This window comes from Heterodontus francisci, unplaced genomic scaffold (genome assembly GCF_036365525.1).
Source record: "Heterodontus francisci isolate sHetFra1 unplaced genomic scaffold, sHetFra1.hap1 HAP1_SCAFFOLD_894, whole genome shotgun sequence".
In the NCBI taxonomy this organism is placed as follows: domain Eukaryota; kingdom Metazoa; phylum Chordata; class Chondrichthyes; order Heterodontiformes; family Heterodontidae; genus Heterodontus; species Heterodontus francisci.
This window is the reverse complement of record NW_027140446.1, coordinates 187,005-211,138: the sequence shown is the minus strand read 5'-3', so window position 1 is coordinate 211,138 and position 24,134 is coordinate 187,005. Positions and strand designations below refer to the sequence as shown.

At 48.4% G+C, this 24,134-nt stretch overlaps 1 protein-coding gene across 7 annotated transcripts in view; it reads left to right on the top strand.

The window, feature by feature from the left end:
- Positions 1-24,134, top strand: part of egfl7 (EGF-like-domain, multiple 7) — a 158,023-nt gene that overhangs the window by 83,858 nt on the left and 50,031 nt on the right. Inside the window, exon 1 of one of the 7 annotated variants that reach the window (XM_068025523.1) lies at positions 7,222-7,460. The exons of 2 other annotated variants lie outside the window; for them this stretch is intronic. In XM_068025523.1, coding sequence (XP_067881624.1) covers positions 7,380-7,460 — 81 coding nt within the window. In that variant the 5' untranslated portion in view covers positions 7,222-7,379. Of the gene's footprint in view, positions 1-7,221; positions 7,471-24,134 lie in introns of those variants that run through there. 4 more of the 7 variants (XM_068025528.1, XM_068025522.1, XM_068025521.1 and 1 more) reach the window with 4 other exon arrangements.

Sequence of the window (24,134 nt, the reverse complement as noted above, 5' to 3'; positions counted from 1 at the left end):
CAGTGACCTCAAAGCTGTCACATTGTCAGAATTAAAAAGCCAATTGGATTACTAGAGGGTGAAAGCTGACATACAAACCCACTCCTTCCTTATAGGTGACTCCAGTCGTAGGATCATAGGAACAGGAGTAGGCCATTCAGCCCATCGAGCCTGCTCCACCATTCTAGATCATGACTGATCATCTACCTCCAAGCCACTTTCCCCACTATCTCCATATTCCTTCATGTCATTAGTATTCAGATATCTATCAATTTCTGTCTTGAACACACTCAATGATTGAGCTTCCACAGCCTCTGGGTAGAGAATTCCAAAGATCTACCACCCTGCGAGTGAAGAAATTCCTCCTCTTCTCAGTCTGAATGACCTGTCCCTTATTCTGAGACTGTGTCTCCTGGTTCTAGACTCAGCAGCCAGAGGAAACATCCCATCCACATCCATCCTGTCATGTCACGTAAGAATTTTGTAAGTTTCAATGAGATCACCTCTCATTCTTCGAAACTCGAGAGAATACAGACCCAGTTTCCTCAATCTCTCCTCATAAAACAATCCCGCAATCCCAGAGATCAGTCTGATGAACTTCCATTGAACTCCCTCTACGGCAAGTATATCCTTCCTTAGATAAGGAGACCAAAACTGTACACAATACTCCAGGTGCAGTCACACCAAGGCTTTACACAATTGTAACAAGACATCTTTACTCCTGTACTCAAATCCCATTGCAATGAAGGCCAACATACCACTTACCTTCCTAATCACTTGCTGCACTTGAATACAGCTTATAGTGACTCATGAACAAGGACACCCAGCTCCCTTTGTACACCAACACTTCCCAACCTCTCACCATTTAAGAAATACTCTGTCTTTCTGTTTTTTCTACCAAAGTGGATCACTTCACACTTATTCACATTATATTCCACCTGCCATGTTCTTGCCCATTCACTTAACCTGTCTAAATCCACTTGAAGCTTCCTTGCATTTTCCTCACATTTTCCTCACATTCCCACCTCGTTCTGTGTCATCAGCAAATTTGGAATTATTACATTTGGTCCCCACATCCCAATCATTTATATAGATTGTGAACAGCTGGGGCCCCAGCACTGATCCTTGTGGTACCCCACTAGTAACAGCCTGTCAACCTGAGAATGACCTGTTTATTCCTACTCTCTGTTTTCTGTCTGTTAACAAATTCTCAATCCATACCAGTATATTACCCCCAATCCAATCTGCTCTATTTTTGTTTACTAACCTCCTGTGTGGGACCTTATCAAAGGCCTGAATATCTAAATACACCAGATCCGCTGGTTCTCCTTTATCTATGCTACAAGTAACTCTAACCTCAAAAAACTCTAACAAGTTTGCCAAACATTATTTCCTTTTCATAAATCCATGTTGATTCTGCCCAATCATATCATTATTTTCTAAGTGTCCAGTTATCACATCCTTTATAATAGATTCTAACATTTTCCCTACTATTGATGTCAAACTAACTGTTCTGTAGTTCCCCGTTTTCTCTCTCGCTCCCTTCTTTAATAGTGGGGGTTACATTTGCTACTTTCCAGTCTACAGGAACCTTTCCAGAATCTATAGAATTGTGAAAGATAACCACCAATGCATCCACTATCTCTATAGCAACCTCTTTCAACACTCTGGGATGTAGCTCACATGGTCCAGGGGATTGATCAACCTTCAATCCTGTTAATTTTTCGAGTACGACCTCTTTATTAATACTAATTCCTTTCAGTTCCTCATTTTCACAAGTCCCTTGGGTTCCCCAGTATTTCTGGGAGATTTTCTGAATCTTCTTCCGTGAAGACAGACACAAAGAAATTGTTTCGTTTCTCTGCCATTTCCCTATTCTCCATTGTAAATTCTCCTGTCTCCACCTGTAACGGACCCACATTTGTCTTTGCTAATCTTTTCCTTTTCGCATACCTAACGAAGCTTTTATAGTCTGCCTTTGTTTCTCGCTAGCTTGCATTCATATTCTCTTTTCCCTTTCTTTATTAGTTTCTTGGTCCTCCTTTGCTGGATTCCAATCCTTGGGTTTACCACTTTACAGTGATCTTCTAAGCCACTTCCTTTGATCTAAATAATCTTTAATTCTTTTGTTAGCCATGCTGATTCATCTTTCCCATTGGTTTTTGTATCTTAGAGGAATGTATATTTGTTGTAGATCATGTATTACTTCTTTAAATACTCGTCATTTCCTGTCTACCATGAAATCTTCTAGTGTATTTTCCCAATCCACCATAACCAACCTGCCCCTCATACCTTCATAGTTTCTTTTGTTCAGATTTAACGCCCTAGTTTCAGAATGCACTCTATCACATTCAAACTTCATGTAAAATTCTATCATATTATGGTCACTATTTCCTAATGGCTCCTTTACAGCAAGGTTATTAATTAACCCTTTCTCATTACATGATACTAAATCTAAAATAGCCCGATCCCTAGTTGATTCTTCAACATACTGTTCCAGAAACCCATCTCGTATACAATCCAGGAATTCATCCTCCACAGCATTAGTGCTGATTACCCAGTCTATATGTCAGTTGAACTCGCCCATTATCACCGTATTACCTATGTTACATGCATCTCTAATTTCCTGATTTATACAGTGCCCAACATTACCACGACAATTTGGTGGCCTATAAACAACTCCCACCAATGTTTGCTGCCCCTTGCTGTTTCTTAGCTCCACCCCAAACTGATTCGACATCTTGTTCCTTCGATCTAAGATCCTCTCTCACTAGTGTACTGATCTTGTCCCTTATTAAAAGCGCTACCCCACCTCCTTTTCCTTTTTGCCTATCCTTCCTAAATGATGAATATCCTTGAATATTCAGTTCCCAATCTTGGTCACCCTGTAGCCATGTTTCTGTTATGGTAATTAAATCATACCCATTTACCTCAATTTGTGCCTTAAAATCACCAGCCATGTGGCTGACTCTCAGTTGCCCTCTTCGAGGGTGACAGGACATATTGAGAGAGTGGTTAGTAAAACAGATGGGATCTTGGCTTTTATAAATAGAGACATTGAGTACAAAAGCAGGGAAGATATACTGAACCTTTATAAAGCTCTGGTTAGGCCCCCAACTGGAGTATTGGGTCCAGTTCTGGTCACCACACTTTAGGAAGGATGTGAGGGTCCTTGAGAAGGGTGCAGAGGAGATTTACCAGAATGGTTCCAGGGATGAGGGATTTTAGTTACAAGGTTAGGTTGGAAAAACTGGGGTTGTTCTCCCTGGAGCAAAGGAGATTGAGGGGAGATTTGATACAAGTGTACAAGATTATGACAGGTTTAGAGAAATTAGACAAGGATACCTTCTGGGGAAGGTGGGAGCTGTACGAGAAGGATGGGTTGCATCTGAACTGGAGGGGCACCAATATCCTGGGCGGGAGGTTTGCTAGAGCTCTTCGGGAGGGTTTAAACTAGTTTGGCAGGGGGATGGGAACCGGAGCTACGGATCAGTGGATGGGGTAGCTGTTGAACAGGAAGATACAGAGTGCAGAGAGTCTGTGAGGAAGGTTAGACAGTTGACAGGGCAAAGTTGCAGCCAGTATGATGGGTTGAAGTGTGTCTATTTTAACGCAAGAAGTGTCAGGAATAAGGGTGATGAACTTAGAGCATGGATCAGTACTTGGAGCTACGATGTTGTGGCCATTACGGAGACGTGGATATCACAGCGGCAGGAATGGATGTTGGATGTTCCGGGGTTTAGATGTTTCAAAAGGAATAGGGAGGGAGGTAAAAGAGGTGGGAGAGTGGCATTGCTAATCAGGGATAGTATCACAGCTGCAGAAAGGGAGGTCGTCGAGGAGGGTTTGTCTACTGAGTCATTATGGGTGGAAGTCAGAAACAGGAAAGGAGCAGTCACTTCAATGGGAGTTTTCTATAGACCCCCCAATAGCAACAGAGACACGGAGGAACAGATTGGGAGGCAGATTTTGGAAAGGTGCAGAAGTAACAGGGTTGTTGTCATGGGTGACTTCAACTTCCCTAATATTGATTGGAACCTCCTTAGTGCAAATAGTTTGGATGGAGCGGATTTTGTCAGGTGTGTCCAGGAAGGTTTCCTGACTCAATATGTAGATAGGCCGACTAGAGGGGAGACTATGTTGGACTTGGTGCTTGGCAACGAACCAGGCCAGGTGGCAGATCTCTCGGTGGGAGAGCATTTCGGTGATAGTAATCACAACTCCCTGACCTTTACTATAGTCATGGAGAGGGACAGGAGCAGACGGGATGGGAAAATATTTAATTGGGGGAGGGGGAATTACAATGCTATTAGGCAGGAACTGGGGAGCATAAATTGGGAACAGATGTTCTCAGGGAAATGCACGACAGAAATGCGGAGGTTGTTTAGGGAGCACTTTCCGCGACTGCTGGATAGGTTTGTCCCGATGAGGCAAGGAAGGGATGGGAGGGTGAAGGAACCTTGGATGACAAGAGATGTGGAACAGCTAGTCAAGAGGAAGAAGGAAGCTTACTTAAGGTTGAGGAAGCAAGGATCAGAAAGGGCACTAGAGGGTTACAAGGTAGCCAGGAAGGAACTGAAGAATGGACTTCGGAGAGCTAGAAGGGGACATGAAAAAGTCTTGGTGGGTAGGATTAAGGAAAATCCCAAGGCGTTCTACACTTATGTGAGGAACAAGAGGATGGCCAGAGTGAGGGTAGGGCCGATCAGGGATAGTGGAGGGAACTTGTGCCTGGAGTCGGAGGAGGTAGGGGAGGTCCTAAATGAATACTTTGCTTCAGTATTCACTTGTGAGAGGGACCTTGTCGTTTGTGAGGACAGCGTGGAACAGGCTGATATGCTCGAACAGGTTGATGTTAAGAGGGAGGATGTGCTGGAAATTTTGAATGATACGAGGATAGATAAGTCCCCGGGGCCAGACGGGATATATCCAAGGTTATTACGGGAAGCGAGGGAAGAGATTGCTGCGCCTTTGGCGATGCTCTTTGCGTCCTCACTGTCCACTGGAGTAGTACCAGATGATTGGAGGGTGGCAAATGTTATTCCCTTGTTCAAGAAAGGGAATAGGGATAACCCTGGGAATTATAGACCAGTCAGTCTTACGTCGGTGGTGGGCAAATTATTGGAGAGGATTCTGAGAGACAGGATTTATGATTATTTGGAAAAGCATGGTTTGATTAGAGACAGTCAGCATGGCTTTGTGAGATAAAAACAAGAAATGCTGGAACCACTCAGCAGGTCTGGCAGCATCTGTGAAAAGAGAAGCAGAGTTAACGTTTCGGGTCAGTGACCCTTTGTGAGGGGCAGGTCATGCCTCACAAGCCTTATTGAATTCTTTGCGGATGTGACAAAACACATTGATGAAGGAAGAGCAGTGGATGTGGTGTATATGCATTTTAGCAAGGCGTTTGATAAGGTTCCCCATGGTAGGCTCATTCAGAAAGTAAGGAGGCATGGGATACAGGAAAGGTGGCTGTCTGGATACAAAATTGGCTGGCCCATAGAAGACAGAGGGTGGTAGTAGATGGAAAGTATTCAGCCTGGAGCTCAGTGACCAGTGGTATTCCGCAGGGATCTATTCTGGGACCTCTACTCTTTGTGATTTTTATAAATGACTTGGATGAGGAAGTGGAAGGCTGGGTTAGCAAGTTTGCCGATGACACGAAGGTTGCTGGAGTTGTGGATAGTGTGGAAGGCTGTTGTAGGTTGCAACGGGACATTGACAGGATGCAGAGCTGGGCTGAGAAGTGGCAGATGGAGTTCAACCTGGAAAAGTGTGAAGTGATTCATTTCGGAAGGTCGAATTTGAATGCAGAATGCTTAAAGACAGGATTCTTGGCAGTGTGGAGGAACAGAGGGATCTTGGGGTTCATGTCCATAGATCGCTCAAAGTTGCCACCCAAGTTGATAGGGTTGTTGAGAAGGCGTATGGGGTGTTGGCTTTCATTAATGGGGGATTGAGTTTAAGAGCCGCGAGGTTATGCTGCAGCTCTATAAAGCCCTGGTTCGACCACACTTGGAATATTGTGTTCAATTCTGGTCGCCTCATTATAGGAAGGATGTGGAAGCTTTAGAGAGGGTGCAGAGGAGATTTACCAGGATGCTGCCTGGACTGGAGGGCATGTCTTACGAAGAAAGATTGAGGGAGCTAGGGCTTTTCTCATTGGAGCGAAGAAGGATGAGAGGTGACTTGATAGAGGGGTACAAGATGATGAGAGGCATAGATAGAGTGGATAGTCAGAGACTTTTTCCCAGGGCAGAAAGGGCTATCACCAGGGGGCATAATTTTAAGGTGATTGGAGGAAGGTTTCGGGGAGATGTCAGAGGTAGGTTCTTTACACAGAGAGTGGTGGGTGCGTGGAATGCACAGCCAGCGGTGGGAGTAGAAGCAGATACATTAGGGACATTTAAGCGACTCTTGGATAGGTACATGGATGATAGTAGAATGAAGGGTAGGTAGTTAGTTTGATCTTAGAGTAGGTTAAAGGGTCGGCACAACATTGTGGGCCGAAGGGCCTGTACTGTGGTGTACTGTTGTATGTTCTATGTTCTAAATACTTTTCCCATTCACTATTGGTACAAGGACTAGGAGACACAGATTGAAGGTTTTAGGTGAGAGATGCAGGGGGGAATGTGAGGAAGAACTTTTTTTACACAGTGGGTGGTAATGACCTGGAACTCACTGCCCACCCGGGTGGTGGAAGTGGAAAGAATCAATGATTTCAAAAGGGAATTGGATGGACAGCTGAGAGAAATAAACTGGCAGGGTTACTGGAAATAGAGCCGGGGAGTGAGACTGGCTGGATCGATCCGTGGAGAGCCAGCATGTACTCGATGGACCGAATGGTTTCCTTCTGTGTCATAAATGACTCTGAAATTTCTCAGCTTTCAAATCTTTCAGCACTAGGTTGTCACTTAATAGTTGTTGCTTTACTGGAATGTTGAGTGATGTTCTGGTGGAAGAATTGACGGAATTAACAGCAGTCGAGCTCGTGCTGGTTTGACAGTTTCCCTGAACTTGGATTGTTTGTTCACTGCCCCCGATTTGGGAGTTTTGCAGTCGTGTTCTGCACAGGAAGCTTTATACTCTTGACAGGTTGGTGTCACCCAGATCTGTGACCTCTGTCCTGTGAACCTGTGGGAATATTGGCTGGGAGACTTCCTAGACTCACGGCAATGGAAACTCCTGAGAAACGGATGTGACTGATCTTTCCTGTATCAGGAAGCCTGCAGAGAGACCACCGCCTGCCCTGGTGAAACACTTTCACAGTTTGGGCGATGCTGCTGCAGCTGTTGCTACTGGGATTCAGAGTGTTTCGGTGAGTGAACTGTCTGGGAATAGCAGTGTGCACTCCGGCAGCTGCCACGTGCAGTAACATGCGAGCCAGGGAGGTCTGAATCATGGACAGACTATTCCGAAACCCTTCGCCATCTGAGGGATTGCTGCCTGTGAGTTTCCGAAGATCAGAAGGTGCAGACAAGGTGTGTAACGGTAAGTGTGGTGCATATCAGTGAGGGTTTTCTTTCATTCATTCACGGAATGTGGGCATCACTGGCCAGGCCAGCATTTATTGCCCATTCCTAATTGCCCTTGAGAAGGTGGTGGTGAGCTGCCTTCTTGAACCGCTGCAGTCCATGTGGGGTAGGTACACCCACAGTGCTGTTAGGAAGGGAGTTCCAGGATTTTGACCCAGTGACAGTGAAGGAACGGTGATATAGTTCCAAGTCAGGATGGTGTGTGACTTGGAGGGGAACTTGCAGGTGGTGGTGTTCCCGTGAATCTGCTGCCCTTGTCGTTCTGGTTGGTAGAGGTCACGGGTTTGGAAGGTGCTGTCTAAGGAGCCTTGGTGCATTGCTGCAGTGCATCTTGTAGATGGTACACACTGCTGCCACTGTGTATCGGTGGTGGAGGGAGTGAATGTTTGTAGATGGGGTGCCAATCAAGCGGGCTGCTTTGTCCTGGATGGTTTCGAGCTTCTTGAGTGTTGTTGGAGCTGCACCCATCCAGGCAAGTGGAGGGTATTCCATCACACTCCTGACTTGTGCCTTGTAGATGATAGACAGGCTTTGGGGAGTCATGAGGTGAGTTACTCGCCTCAGGATTCCTAGCCTCTGACCTGCTCTTGTAGCCACGGTATTTATATGACTACTCCAGTTCAGTTTCTGGTAAATGGCAGCCCCTAGGATGTTGATAGTGGGGGATTCAGTGATGGTAATGCCGTTGAATGTCAAGGGGAGATGGTTAGATTCTCTTTTGTTGGAAATGGTCATTGCCTGGCACTTGTGTGGCGTGAATGTTACTTGACACTTATCAGCCCAAGCCTGGATATTGTCCAGGTCTTGCTGCATTTCTACACAGACTGCTTCAGTATCTGAGGAGTCACGAATGGTGCTGAACATTGTGCAATCATCAGCGAACATCCCCACTTCTGACCTTATGATTGAAGGAAGGTCATTGATGAAGCAGCTGAAGATGGTTGGGCCTCGGACACTACCCTGAGGAACTCCTGCAGTGATGCCCTGGAGCTCAGATGATTGACCTCCAACAACCACAACCATCTTCCTTTGCGCTAGGTATGACTCCAGCCAGCGGAGGGTTTTCCCCCTGATTCTCATTGACTTCAGTTTTGCTAGGGCTCCTTGATGCCAAACTCGGTCAAATGCTGCCTTGATGTCAAGGGCAGTCACTCTCACCTCACCTCTTGAGTTCAGCTCTTTTGTCCGTGTTTGAACCAAGGTTGTAATGAGGTCAGGAGCTGAGTGGCCCTGGCGGAACCCAAACTGAACATCACTGAGCAGGTTGTTGCTAAGCAAGTGACGCTTGATGGCACTGTCGATGACACCTTCCATCACTTTACTGATGATTGAGAGTAGACTGATGGGGTGGTAATTGGCCGGGTTGGATTTGTCCTGCTTTTTGTGTACAGGACATACCTGGGCAATTTTCCACATTGCAGGGTAGATGCCAGTGTTGTAGCTGTACTGGAACAGCTTGGCTAGGGGCGCGGCAAGTTCTGGAGCACAGGTCTTCTGTACTATTGCCGGAATATTGTCAGGGCCCATAGCTTTTGCAGTATCCAGTGCCTTCAGACGTTTCTTGATATCACGTGGAGTGAATCGAATTGGCTGAAGTCTGGCTGGGGACTTTATTTTATTTATTTAGAGATACAGCACTGAAACAGGCCCTTCGGCCCACCGAGTCTGTGCCGACCAACAACCACCCATTTATACTAACCCTACAGTAATCCCATATTCCCTACCACCTACCTACACTAGGGGCAATTTACAATGGCCAATTTACCTATCAACCTGCAAGTCTTTGGCTGTGGGAGGAAATCGGAGCACCCGGAGAAAACCCACGCAGTCACAGGGAGAACTTGCAAACTCTGCACAGGCAGTACCCAGAACTGAACCCGGGTCACTGGAGCTGTGAGGCTGCAGTGCTAACCACTGCGCCACTGAGGCCGAGATGGATTATCAACTCGGCACTTCTGGCTGAAGATTGTTGCAAATGCTTCAGCCTTATCTTTCGCACTGATGTGCTGGGCTCCCCCATCATTGAGGATGGGGATATTTGTGGAGCCACCTCCTCCAGTTAGTTGTTTAATTGTCCACCACCATTCACTGCTGGATGTGGCAGGACTGCAGAGCTTAGATCTGATCCGTTGGTTATGGGATCGCTTAGCTCTGTCTATCGCATGCTGCTTACGCAGTTTGGCACGCAGATAGTCCTGGGTTGTAGCTTCACCAGGTTGACACCTCATTTTGAGGTATGTCTGGTGCTGCTCCTGGCATGCCCTCCTGCACTCTTCATTGAACCAGGGTTGGTCTCCTGGCTTGATGTTAATGGTAGAGTGGGGGATATGCCGGGCCATGAGGTTACAGATTGTAGTTGAGTACAATTCTGCTGCTGCTGATGGCCCACAGCGCCTCATGGATGCCTAGTTTTGCATTGCTAGATCCGTTCCAAATCTATCCCATTCAGCACGGTGATAGTGCCACACAACATGATGGACGGTATCCTCAATGTGAAGGCGGGACTTCGTCTCCACAAGGACTGTGCGGTGGTCACTCCTACCAATACTGTCATGGACAGTTGCATCTGCAGCAGGCAGATTGGTGAGGACGAGGTCAAGTATGTTTTTCCCTCGTGTTGGTTCCCCCACCACCTGCCGCAGACCCAGTCTAGCAGCCATGTCCTTTAGGACTCGGCCAGCTCGGTCTGTAGTGGTGCTACCGAGTCACTCTTGGTGATGGACATTGAAGTCCCCCACCCAGAGTACATTTTGTGCCCTTGCCACCCTCAGTGCTTCCTCCAAGTGGTGTTCAACATGGTGGAGTACTGAGTCATCAGCTGAGGGAGGGCGGTAGGTGGTAATCAGTAGGAGGTTACCTTGCCCATGTTTGACCTGATGCCATGAGACTTCATGGGGTCCAGATTCGATGTTGAGGACTCCCAGGGCAACTCCCTCCCTACTGTATACCACTGTCCCGCCACCCCTGGTGGGTCTGTCCTGCCGGTGAGACAGGACATACCCGGGGATGGTGATGGCAGTGTCTGGGACATTGTCTGTTAGGTATGATTCCGTGAGTATGACTATGTCAGGCTGTTGCTTGACTAGTCTGTGGGACAGCTCTCCCAACTTTGGCACAAGCCCCCAGATGTTAGTAAGGAGGACTTTGCAGGGTCGACAGGGCTGGGTTTGCCGTTGTCGTTTCTGGTGCCTCGGTCGATGCCGGGTGGTCCGTCCGGTTTCATTCCTTTTTTTTATTGACTTTGTAGTGGTTAGGTACAACTGAGTGGCTTGCTAGGCCATTTCAGAGGGCATGTAAGAGTTAACCACATTGCTGTGGGTCTGGAGTCACATGTAGGCCAGACCAGGTAAGGACAGCAGATTTCCTTCCCTAAAGGACATTAGTGAACCAGATGGATTTTTACAACAATCGACAATGGTTTCATGGCCATCATTAGACTAGCTTTTAATTCCAGATTTATTAATTAAATTCAAATTCCACCTTCTGCTGTGGTGGGATTCGAACCCATGTCCCCAGAGAAATACCCTGGGTCCCTAGTCAGGTGACAAGACCACTACACCACGGCCTACCACAGCTTCCGTATATTAGTGAGTGTGGTGTCTGTGTGTGGCTGTGTGTGTGTCTATGTCTGTGTGTGTGGGTGTGTGTCTGTGTGTTTCTGTGTGTGTGTGTGTGTGTCTCCGTGTGTGTGTGTCTCCGTGTGTGTGTGTCTGTGTCTGTGTTTGTGTCTGTGTGTGTGTGTTTGTTTGTGTGTAGTTGTGCGTCTATTTGTGTGTTTGTGTGTGTTTGTCTCTGTGTGTGTGTCTGTGTGTGTATGTGTGTGAGGAGAGTGGGATGGGCTGAGTGGGGAGAGCGGGATGGAGTGAGTGGGGAGAGCGGGATGGGGTGAGTGGGGAGAGCGGGCTGGAGTGAGTGGGGAGAGCGGGATGGAGTGAGTGGGGAGAGCGGGATGGGGTGAGTAGGGAGAGCGGGATGGAGTGAGTGGGGAGAGCGGGATGGGGTGAGTGGGGAGAGCGGGATGGAGTGAGTGGGGAGAGCGGGATGGGATGAGTAGGGAGAGCGGGATGGAGTGAGTGGGGAGAGCGGGATGGGATGAGTAGGGAGAGCGGGATGGAGTGAGTGGGGAGAGCGGGATGGGGTGAGTGGGGAGAGCGGGATGGAGTGAGTGGGGAGAGCGGGATGGGGTGAGTGGGGAGAGCGGGCTGGAGTGAGTGGGGAGAGCGGGATGGAGTGAGTGGGGAGAGCGGGATGGAGTGAGTGCTCCTCACCCCTCACTCCCCTCACCTCACTTCACCTCCTCTGCCCCCCTCACCTCTGCCTCATCACCCCCTCACATCTTCTCCTCGCCCCGCCTTTCCCTCACCTGCTCTCCTCTCCCTCACCTCCACCTCATCTTCCATCACCTCTACCTCATCTCCCTCCTCCCCTTACCTCCCCCTCACCTCTGCCTTTCCTCCCTCCTCCCATTTCCTCCCCCTCACCTCGTCTCCTCACCTCACCTCCCCCTTACCTCCTCTCCTCCCCTCATCGCTCCTTCTCTACCTCTTCCTTTCCCCTTATTTGCTCCTGAACTCCCCTCTCCTCCTCCCCCTCAGTCACCACCTCCTCTCCCCACACCTATCCTTCCCCCTCACCACCCCTTCTCCCCCTTACCTCCCTTCACCCTCTCAACTCCTCCCCCTCACCTCCTCTTCCTCCTCCCCTTTGCCTCTCGTCCCCTCCTTCCCCCTCTCCCCTCTCCTCATGGGATTGTGTCATGCCATGGTACAGTTTCACAATGAACAGCAGAACTTCATTCCCTGGTTGGAAAACCCCGGCCTTTCTACATCAGTCTGGGATGTGATAGTCTGCAGGCTATTCGACTGTGTGAGCAGCACCAGCCAGGGTAATGACTGTCTGCAGATTTCAGCTCCTGCGATGATGGCAGGCTAGAAATTCACCTTAAAAAGACGGACACTGGAATTTCAAGTGGAACAAAGAGTCTGGTGTCAATCCCAACAGGATCCACAGGTGCAAGAATGTGTGGAATATTTGGAACGTAGACGGAGATTATCGTGACAGTGATCGTATTAGATTGTTACAAGGAGCATTGGGACTGAGGAGGCAGGAGGCAGGAGGCGAGTAGGTCCCCAGATCTGGAACAAACATTCAGACTTTCAGTAAAAAAACTCCCACTTAGATTGCCAAGAAGTGGGACAATAAGTCGACACGAAAGATAAGGGTGGAATTTGTTGTGGCTTTGAGTTGAGGAGCAGATGGGTTCTGAAGAATATTCCTTGGGAAGCTGGCGGTTGCTGTCTGTGGCCCAGTGAACACAATTATGACAACTAGCTTCCGGGAATTCACAGAGGTCAGAGGTCGGACATGCCAGAATGTGCAGCAGTGTGGTTTCATCGTGACCTTCTGTCGCTGTGCATGGGCTGTGTTTATCTCAGAGGATGTTATCTGCCACACAGTCGGGAACAAGGAGGTGACACAGTCACTGACGGACCGGTACTAAGAGAAGGGGATGACATTGTGAAGGTGCACAGGGTGATCCCAACTCAGTGAGACCTCCTGTCACGTCATGTGTGTGAACTCCGATGTAAAACACAAGTGTATTAACTAAGTGTTTCGACCCGGTGAGCAATGTCTAGGGGTCTCTTGCTGTCTTCACCTGGTCAGATTGTAACAGGGTTTAATTTTAAACACACTGTGTTTTGAGCTCCCCTTTTTGTGACTCCTTGTTCACAGTTTCCAATTATAAGGCAAAGAACTGAACACAAGCAGGCTTTCTTTGGTTTAAAGCAGAAAGATGAAATGTATTAACCCTGAAACTTACACCCTAATCCGGTTCACGCCTGTAGATATACGATGTGCTCACCCTAGCATGTACACGTGATATAAACATGCAGTTAGGGGTAGAAAAGATAGAGGAAAAGATAAGTGGAACAGTTTGAGGCAATATCTTGTTACTATTTCTCGAGCTCACTGTAGTCCTTGATTGAAGATATATTCTTGCATTTTGTTGGGGCCCAGTAATCTTCTTAAAACTTTGTTAAAGAGAGAAAGATTTGCCACGTGGAGTTTCACGTGTCTTCAATGTTTTCAGTTCCCTGAAAGATAGGCAGCAGGCAGGCAGGCAGGCAGAAGGGCAGACAGACAGAAGGACAGACAGGCAGACAGACAGATAGACAGATGGACAGGCAGACAAACAGATGGACAGGCAGACAAACAGATGGACAGGCAGACAGACACAGATGGACAGGCAGCAGGCAGGCAGACAAACAGATGGACAGGCAGACAAACAGATGGACAGACAGACAGATGGACAGGCAGACAGACAGACGGACAGGCAGGCAGGCAGCAGGATGGACAGACAGACAGATGGACAGGCAGACAGACACAGATGGACAGGCAGCAGGCAGGCAAACAAACAGATGGACAGGCAGACAGACAGATGGACAGGCAGACAGACACAGATGGACAAGCAGCAGGCAGGCAGACAAACAGATGGACAGGCAGACAGACAGATGGATAGGCAGACAGACAGATGGACAGGCAGGCAGACAGATGGACAGGCAGGCAGACAGACAGGCAGCTGGCAGGCTGACAGACAGAAGGACAGGCAGACAGGTAAGCAGCAGACAGACAGAAGGACAGGCAGGCAGGCAGACAGAAGGACGGACAGGCAGACAGGACAGACAGGCGGGCAGGCAGGCAGGCACAGACTGGTAAGCAGGCAGGCAGACAGCAGACAGAAGGACAGGCAGGCAAGCAGACAGGCAGGCAGCAGGCAGGCAACAGATAGACAGTCAGACAGGCAACAGATAGACAGGCAGGCAGACAGACAGGCAGCAAGCAGGCAGGCAGGAGGTATTCTTAGTTCCAGGAGGGCACACGGCGTTCCACCTGGCAATTCCTGTGTTTGGGAGTTCAAATTCAAAAAGTTCCCAGGGTGCTCAGCGGGTTAGTCATGTGACTAGTTCCTCATATGGAACAGTCTCTTCACAGCCCTTGTCAGAGGATCAAACTTCTCTGCCCCAGCCAGCTAGTCATGTGACAAAAACTAGGCTGACCACTTCTGTGTATTGGAGAGCAACTGCAGAGTCTCCATAATAATATAAAAGCAAAATACTGCGGATGCTGGAAATCTGAAACAAAAACAAGAAATGCTGGAATCACTCAGCAGGTCTGGCAGCATCTGTGGAGAAAGAAACAGAGTTAACATTTCAGGTCTGTGACCTTTTATTAAGGAAGTGCTAATAGTTTTATTGAAAGACAAAGCATTAGTCCAGGGAGTGTGTTAATGGCAGAATAGTGAACAGCTCTGTCCAAAAGCACAAACATGAAAAATAAGTTTAAGACAGGCACATGGTCAAAAAATAATAAAATAAAATGCCAATCATGCTCTGAAGTCGTAATAAAAACAAGAAATGCTGGAATCACTCAGCAGGTCTGGCAGCATCTGTGGAAAGAGAAGCAGAGTTAACGTTTCGGGTCAGTGACCCTTCTTCGGAACTGCTTCGGAGAGTTCTGAAGAAGGGTCACTGACCCGAAACGTTAACTCTGCTTCTCTTTCTACAGATGCAGAGTCTCCATTGTTTTAACATGGTCTGTTACCATGGTAATAACTTTCCAGTCGGAGATTGCAATTTTTAAAGTTTTAATGTTGATGTGGTGAAATCGTGTGTCTCAGTCTTGGCAGGTGGGAGTTTACCCGACATAAGATGTGGCGAAGATTGTTTCAAGGTGCTAGGGTGATGTGTTGTCGTACAGTACCTGTGTAACACAATCAAACTAGTCAGTAACATACAGTGAACCCACTAACATAGCTATGGGGAGAGTGGGGCAGTGGGATTAGTTTGGGATTGATACAGGGCTATGGGGAGAGAGTGGGGCAGTGGGATTAGTTTGGGAATGATACAGGGGTATGGGGAGAGAGTGGGGCTGTGGGTTAAATTTGGGAATGATACAGGGATATGGGGAGGGAGCGGGGCAGTGGGATAAATTTGGGAATGATACAGGGGTATGGGGAGGGAGCGGGGCAGTGAGATAAATTTGGGAATGATACAGGGGTATGGGGAGAGAGCTGGATTAGTTTGGAACTGCTTCCACTCAAAACAAGCAGAGAGACAATAGAAGTGAATGGGCTCCATCTGTGGAATTCATTGTGTCGGTCACCAGTTCACATTAACCGAATGATAAACTGATTTCTGAATGTGCCAGCAATTTTTGCCAGGAGTTTATTTACCAGGTGATGTAATGGGCATTATCAGATGGAATGTAACCCAGATCGAAACAGGGAGTGACGCTGAAGGTAGAGGAAAAAGGGAGTGACGCCGAAGGTAGAGGAAACAGGGAGTGACGCCGAAGGTACAGGATACAGGGAGTGACGCCGAAGGTACAGGAAACAGGGAGTGACGCCGAAGGTACAGGAAACAGGGAGTGATGCTGAAGGTACAGGATACAGGGAGCGATGCTGAAGGTACAGGAAACAGGGAGTGATGCCGAAGGTACAGGAAACAGGGAGTGACGCCAAAGGTACAGGAAACAGGGAGTGATGCCGAAGGTACAGGATACAGGGAGTGATGCTGAAGGTACAGGATACAGGGAGTGACGCCGAAGGTACAGGAAACAGGGAGTGATGCTGAAGGTACAGGAAACAGGGAGTGATGCTGAAGGTACAGGATACAGGGAGTGACACCGAAGGTACAGGAAACAGGGAGTGATGCTGAAGGTACAGGATACAGGGAGTGACACCGAAGGTACAGGAAACAGGGAGTGATGCTGAAGGTACAGGATACAGGGAGTGATGCTGAAGGTACAGGAAACAGGGAGTGATGCTGAAGGTACAGGATACAGGGAGTGATGCTGAAGGTACAGGAAACAGGGAGTGATGCTGAAGGTACAGGATACAGGGAGTGATACTGAAGGTACAGGAAACAGGGAGTGTCTGTTGTTGATGGGTGATGTCACTTTGGTTGCAGATTTTGTGTTTGATACGTGGCTGATACTCTGAATGTGCAAACAGGGAACAACAATGTGCTTGATAAATATAGTGGAATATAAAAGCAGAATGGATTAGTGAGTGCTGGTGTCGTGACTGAGAGCAATGATTTCCAAGATCATTATCTAGACTGCAGTTTAAACCCTGCCAATGGTTCCGAACCAGAGTTTAAAGGGGTTGTATCGAGGCAAGAGTGACACTGGGGTTTACAACACGGAGGACTGGAGGTGACCTCGAGAGAGTCACAGTGCAGAAGGTGTTCTCTCAGCGATGGGGAATGTGGGGAATATGACGTTTTGTCCTGGTAATTTCCGGAGCTGTTACATTAAATAAGAAAGACAGTAAGTGGAGGAGGCCATTCAGCCCCTGTAGCCTGATCACCCTTAATACAGCATCGGGGGTGGGGCGAGTCAGTATACCGAGCCAACCTTCGAGGGGGCTGTGGGTGGAAAATGAATAAATGTGGGGAATGTGCACAAGGGAACTCATCCCTGCCGGAGTGTCTGTCATGTCCCAGTGGGTGGCAAAGGTTCAACACCCATTTCAGAGACTGCAACACAAAACCAGGGCTGATAGTCCCACTGTAGTACTGAGGGAGTGCTGCACTGTCAGAGGGTCAGTACTGAGGGAGTGCCGCACTGTCAGAGGGTCAGTACTGAGGGAGTGCCGCACTGTCGGAGGGTCAGTACTGAGGGAGTGCCGCACTGTCGGAGGGTCAGTACTGAGGGAGTGCCGCACTGTCGGAGGGTCAGTACTGAGGGAGTGCCGCACTGTCGGAGGGTCAGTACTGAGGGAGTGCCGCACTGTCGGAGAGTCAGTACTGAGGGAGTGCCGCACTGTCGGAGGGTCAGTACTGAGGGAGTGCCGCACTGTCGGAGGGTCAGTACTGAGGGAGTGCCGCACTGTCGGAGGGTCAGTACTGAGGGAGTGCCGCACTGTCGGAGGGTCAGTACTGAAGGAGTGCCGCACTGTCGGAGGGTCAGTACTGAGGGAGTGCCGCACTGTCGGAGGGTCAGTACTGAGGGAGTGCCGCACTGTCAGTACTGAGGGAGTGCCGCACTGTCGGAGGGTCAGTACTGAGGGAGTGCCGCACTGTCGGAGGGTCAGTACTGAGGGAGTGCCGCACTGTCGGAGGGTCAGTACTGAGGGAGTGCCGCACTGACAGAGGGTCAGTACTGAGGGAGTGCCGCTCTGTCGGATGGTCAGTACTGAGGGAGTGCCGCACTGTCGGAGGGTCAGTACTGAGGGAGTGCCGCACTGTCAGAGGGTCAGTACTGAGGGAGTGCCGCTCTGTCGGAGGGTCAGTACTGAAGGAGTGCCGCACTGTCGGAGGGTCAGTACTGAGGGAGTGCCGCACTGTCGGAGGGTCAGTACTGAGGGAGTGCCGCACTGTCGGAGGGTCAGTACTGAGGGAGTGCCGCACTGTCGGAGGGTCAGTACTGAGGGAGTGCCGCACTGTCGGAGGGTCAGTACTGAGGGAGTGCCGCACTGACAGAGGGTCAGTACTGAGGGAGTGCCGCTCTGTCGGATGGTCAGTACTGAGGGAGTGCCGCACTGTCGGAGGGTCAGTACTGAGGGAGTGCCGCACTGTCAGAGGGTCAGTACTGAGGGAGTGCCGCACTGTCAGAGGTGCCGACTTTCAGATGAGACGTTAAAGCACGGCCCTCTCAGTTGGATGTAAAGGATCGCATGGCCATGATTCCGATGAATATGGGCAGTTGTCCCTGGTGTCCTGGTCAATATTTATTATGTAAACAACATCACAAATGATCTGGTGAAGAGCACATTGCTGTTTGTGGGATCTTGCTGTGTGCAAATTAGTTGCTGCATTTCCCACTTTACAACATTGCAAAAAGTACTTCATTGGCTGTAAATTGCTTTGAGATGTCTGGCGGCAGTGAAAGCTGCTATCGAAATGCAGCTCTTTGTTGTTTCAGACAGTCTGATCATTTGAGTGAAGCAGATTTGAGTTTAGAGTTTGTGGAAGAGGAAGGTGATTTAGATTGGAGTGTGAGGGCAGTAATGGAGAAAACAGGCTCGGAATGAAGAAGGGTTAAAGGACTATCCCACTGCGGGAATGCCTGTCTGTGTCTCTCATTGGAGCTGGGGATTGCTCAGGAGTGGAGAGATTGTGCCAAATGAAAAGACATTGGGCAACTGTTGTGTTTGAATATGTTTCGGGGATAGGTGGAAGATGTGAATTGAGAGAGGAGACTCACACCTGACTGTCTGTGTGCCAAGCAGAGAAGGAAGCTTTCCCAGAAATACAGAGCCTAGGATACAGAACGGAATGCACCTTCCGGAAGTAACATCCGTAAAACTGAGTGACAACCTTCAGGACCGAGGCAGCGAGAGGGTTGGGTGGAAGAGGGAAGTTATCTGTCAGAGCTCCCAGGTTTACCAGGAGCTCTGCATCTCCTGAAACTTTGCAAAGACTGGAAGGGGAAGATTTCTGACACTGAACTCACACAAAGACCTTTCTGTGACACAGGGGAGGTTTCTCCGAAGGTGTCTACCTTATCACTCTGTGTCAATAGGTGCTGTCGAGAACAAGGACAAGCAATGATCAATGGGGAACATGCCTGGAAAACAGGACTGATAAAGCTTACTGACACTGAGGGTACCAGAACATCACTAGCTGTGTAAATATTTAGTTCTAGGATGTGAGACCCAGCCTGGTGAAACCCGGTATCTCAAGAAAAACAGCCAAATTCCGATAGCAGTGGAGGTTCTGAGGGAGAAGTAACGGTGACAGATTTACAGAAAAATTTAAATTCCAGCTCCCAGTCTGATTATCATCCAATGTATGGATTGCATTTTTCAAAGAAATAAGCTTCTCATTTCCAGACAAATCAGAAGACAGTGAAATATAATTTATATACAATCAATTTAAACCAAGATCAAAAATGGAATCTTCCCACTGTGATTACAGTGTCACTAACACACACACAGACCAGAGGGAATCTTCCCACTGTGATTACAGTGTCACTAACACACACACAGACCAGAGGGAATCTTCCCACTGTGATGACAGTGTCACTAACACACACACAGACCAGAGGGAATCTTCCAACTGTGATTACAGTGTCACTAACACACACAGACAGACCAGAGGGAATCTTCCCACTGTGATTACAGTGTCACTAACACACACACACACAGACCGGAGGGAATCTTCCCACTGTGATTGCAGTGTCACCAACACACACACACAGACCAGAGAGAATCTTCCCACTGTGATTACAGTGTCACTAACATACACACAGACCAGAGGGAATGTTCCCACTGTGATTACAGTGTCACTAACACACACACAGACCAGAGGGAATCTTCCAACTGTGATTACAGTGTCACTAACATACACACAGACCAGAGGGAATCTTCCCACTGTGATTACAATGTCACTAACACACACACAGACCAGAGGGAATCTTCCCACTGTGATTACAGTGTCACCAACACACACACACACACAGACCAGAGGGAATCTTCCCACTGTGATTAGAGTGTCACTAACACAAACACACAGACCAGAGGGAATCTTCCCACTGTGATTACAGTGTCACCAACACACACAGACAGACAGACCAGAGGAAATCTTCCCACTGTAATTAGAGTGTCACTAACACACACACAGACAGACCGGAGGGAATCTTCCCACTGTGATTACAGTGTCACTGACACACACACAGACGCAGACCGGAGGGAATCTTCCCACTGTGATTGCAGTGTCACTAACACACACACACAGACCAGAGGGAATCTTCCCACTGTGATTACAGTGTCACTAACACACACACACAGACCAGAGAGAATCTTCCCACTGTGATTACAGTGTCACCAACACACACACAGACCAGAGGGAATCTTCCCACTGTGATTACAGTGTCACTAACACACACACACACACACAGACCAGAGGGAATCTTCCCACTGTGATTACAGTGTCACTAACACACACACACAGACCAGAGGGAATCTTCCAACTGTGATTACAGTGTCACTAACACACACACAGACCAGAGGGAATCTTCCCACTGTGATTACAGTGTCACTAACACACACACAGACCAGAGGGAATCTTCCCACTGTGATTACAGTGTCACTAACACACACACAGAGACCAGAGGGAATCTTCCCACTTTGATTACAGTGTCACTAACACACACACAGACCAGAGGGAATCTTCCCACTGTGATTACAGTGTCACTAACACACACACAGACCAGAGGGAACCTTCCCACTGTGATTACAGTGTCACCAACACACACACACAGACCGGATGGAACCTTCCCACTGTGATTACAGTGTCACCAACACACACACACAGACCAGAGGGAATCTTCTCACTGTGATTACAGTGTCACTAACACACACACACACAGACCGGAGGTAATCTTCCCACTGTGATTACAGTGTCACTGACACACACACAGACGCAGACCGGAGGGAATCTTCCCACTGTGATTACAGTGTCACTAACACACACACACAGACCAGAGGGAATCTTCCCACTGTGATTACAGTGTCACTAACACACACACACACAGACCAGAGGGAACCTTCCCACTGTGATTACAGTGTCACTAACACACACACAGACCAGAGGGAATCTTCCCACTGTGATTACAGTGTCACTAACACACACACAGACCAGAGGGAATCTTCCCACTGTGATTACAGTGTCACTAACACACACACACAGACCAGAGGGAGTCTTCCCACTGTCATTACAGTGTCACTAACACACACACACACACACACAGACCAGAGGGAATCTTCCCACTGTGATTACAGTGTCACTAACACACACACACACACAGACCGGAGGGAACCTTCCCACTGTGATTACAGTGTCACTCACACACACAGACAGACCGGAGGGAACCTTCCCACTGTGATTGCAGTGTCACTAACACACACACACAGACCAGAGGGAACCTTCCCACTGTGATTACAGTGTCACTAACACACACACACACAGACCGGAGGGAACCTTCCCACTGTGATTACAGTGTCACCAACACACACACACAGACCAGAGGGAACCTTCCCACTGTGATTACAGTGTCACTAACACACACACACACAGACCGGAGGGAATCTTCCCACTGTGATTACAGTGTCACTGACACACACACACACACACAGACCGGAGGTAATCTTCCCACTGTGATTACAGTGTCACTATCACACACACACACAGACCGGAGGGAATCTTCCCACTGTGATTACAGTGTCACTGACACACACACACCACAGACCAGAGGGAATCTTCCCACTGTGATTAGAGTGTCACTAACACACACACAGACAGACCAGAGGGAATCTTCCCACTGTGATTACAGTGTCACTAACACACACACAGACCAGAGGGAATCTTCCCACTGTGATTACAGTGTCACTAACACACACACAGACCAGAGGGAATCTTCCCACTGTGATTACAATGTCACTAACACACACACACAGACCAGAGGGAATCTTCCCACTGTGATTACAATGTCACTAACACACACACACAGACCAGAGGGAATCTTCCCACTGTGATTACTGTGTCACTAACACACACACACAGACCAGAGAGAATCTTCCCACTGTGATTACAGTGTCACTAACACACACACAGACCAGAGGGAATCTTCCCACTGTGATTAGAGTGTCACCAACACACACACACAGACCAGAGGGAATCTTCCCACTGTGATTACAGTGTCACTAACACACACACACAGACTAGAGGGAATCTTCCCACTGTGATTACAGTGTCACTAACACACACACACACAGACCGGAGGGAATCTTCCCACTGTGATTACAGTGTCACTAACACACACACAGACCAGAGGGAATCTTCCCACTGTGATTAGAGTGTCACTAACACACACACACAGACCAGAGGGAATCTTCCCACTTTGATTACAGTGTCACTAACACGCACACACAGACCAGAAGGAATCTTCCCACTGTGATTACAGTGTCACTAACACACACACAGACCAGAGGGAATCTTCCCACTGTGATTAGAGTGTCACTAACACACACACACAGACCAGAGGGAATCTTCCCACTTTGATTACAGTGTCACCAACACACACACACAGACCAGAGGGAAACATCCCACTGTGATTACAGTGTCACCAACACACACACACAGACCAGAGGGAATCTTCCCACTTTGATTACAGTGTCACTAACACACACACACACACAGACCAGAGGAAATCTTCCCACTGTCATTGCAGTGTCACTAACACGCACACACACAGACCAGAGGGAATCTTCCCCCTGTGATTAGTGTCACTAACACACACACACACAGACCAGAGGGAATCTTCCCACTGTGATTACAGTGTCACCAGCACACACACAGACCAGAGGGAATCTTCCCACTGTGATTACAGTGTCACTAACACACACACACACAGACCGTAGGGAATCTTCCCACTGTGATTACAGTGTCACTAACACACACACACACACGGATACCAGAGGGAACCTTCCCACTGTGATTACAGTGTCATTAACACACACACACACAGACCAGAGGGAACCTTCCCACTGTGAGTACAGTGTCACTAACACACACACACACATACCAGAGGGAATCTTCCCACTTTGATTACAGTGTCACCAACACACACACACAGACCAGAGGGAATCTTCCCACTGTGATTACAGTGTCACTTACACACACACACAGACCAGAGGGAATCTTCCCACTGTGATTACAGTGTCACTAACACGCACACACAGACCAGAGGGAATCTTCCCACTGTGATTACAGTGTCACTAACACGCACACACAGACCAGAGGGAATCTTCCCACTGTGATTACAGTGTCACTAACACGCACACACAGACCAGAGGGAATCTTCCCACTGTGATTACAGTGTCACTAACACACACACACACACACAGACCAGAGGGAACCTTCCCACTGTGATTACAGTGTCACTAACACACACAGACAGACCGGAGGGAATCTTCCCACTGTGATTACAGTGTCACTAACACACACACACACAGACCAGAGGGAACCTTCCCACTGTGATTACAGTGTCACTCACACACACACACACACACAGACCAGAGGGAACCTTCCCACTGTGATTACAGTGTCACTAACACGCACACACAGACCAGAGGGAATCTTCCCACTGTGATTACAGTGTCACTAACACACACACACACACACAGACCAGAGGGAACCTTCCCACTGTGATTACAGTGTCACTAACACACACAGACAGACCGGAGGGAATCTTCCCACTGTGATTACAGTGTCACTAACACACACACACACAGACCAGAGGGAACCTTCCCACTGTGATTACAGTGTCACTCACACACACACACACACACAGACCAGAGGGAACCTTCCCACTGTGATTGCAGTGTCACTAACACACACACACACAGACCAGAGGGAACCTTCCCACTGTGATTACAGTGTCACTAACACACACACACACACCAGAGGGAACCTTCCCACTGTGATTACAGTGTCACTAACACACACACACACACACACAGACCAGAGGGAACCTTCCCACTGTGATTACAGTGTCACTAACACACACACACAGACCAGAGGGAATCTTCCCACTGTGATTACAGTGTCACTAACA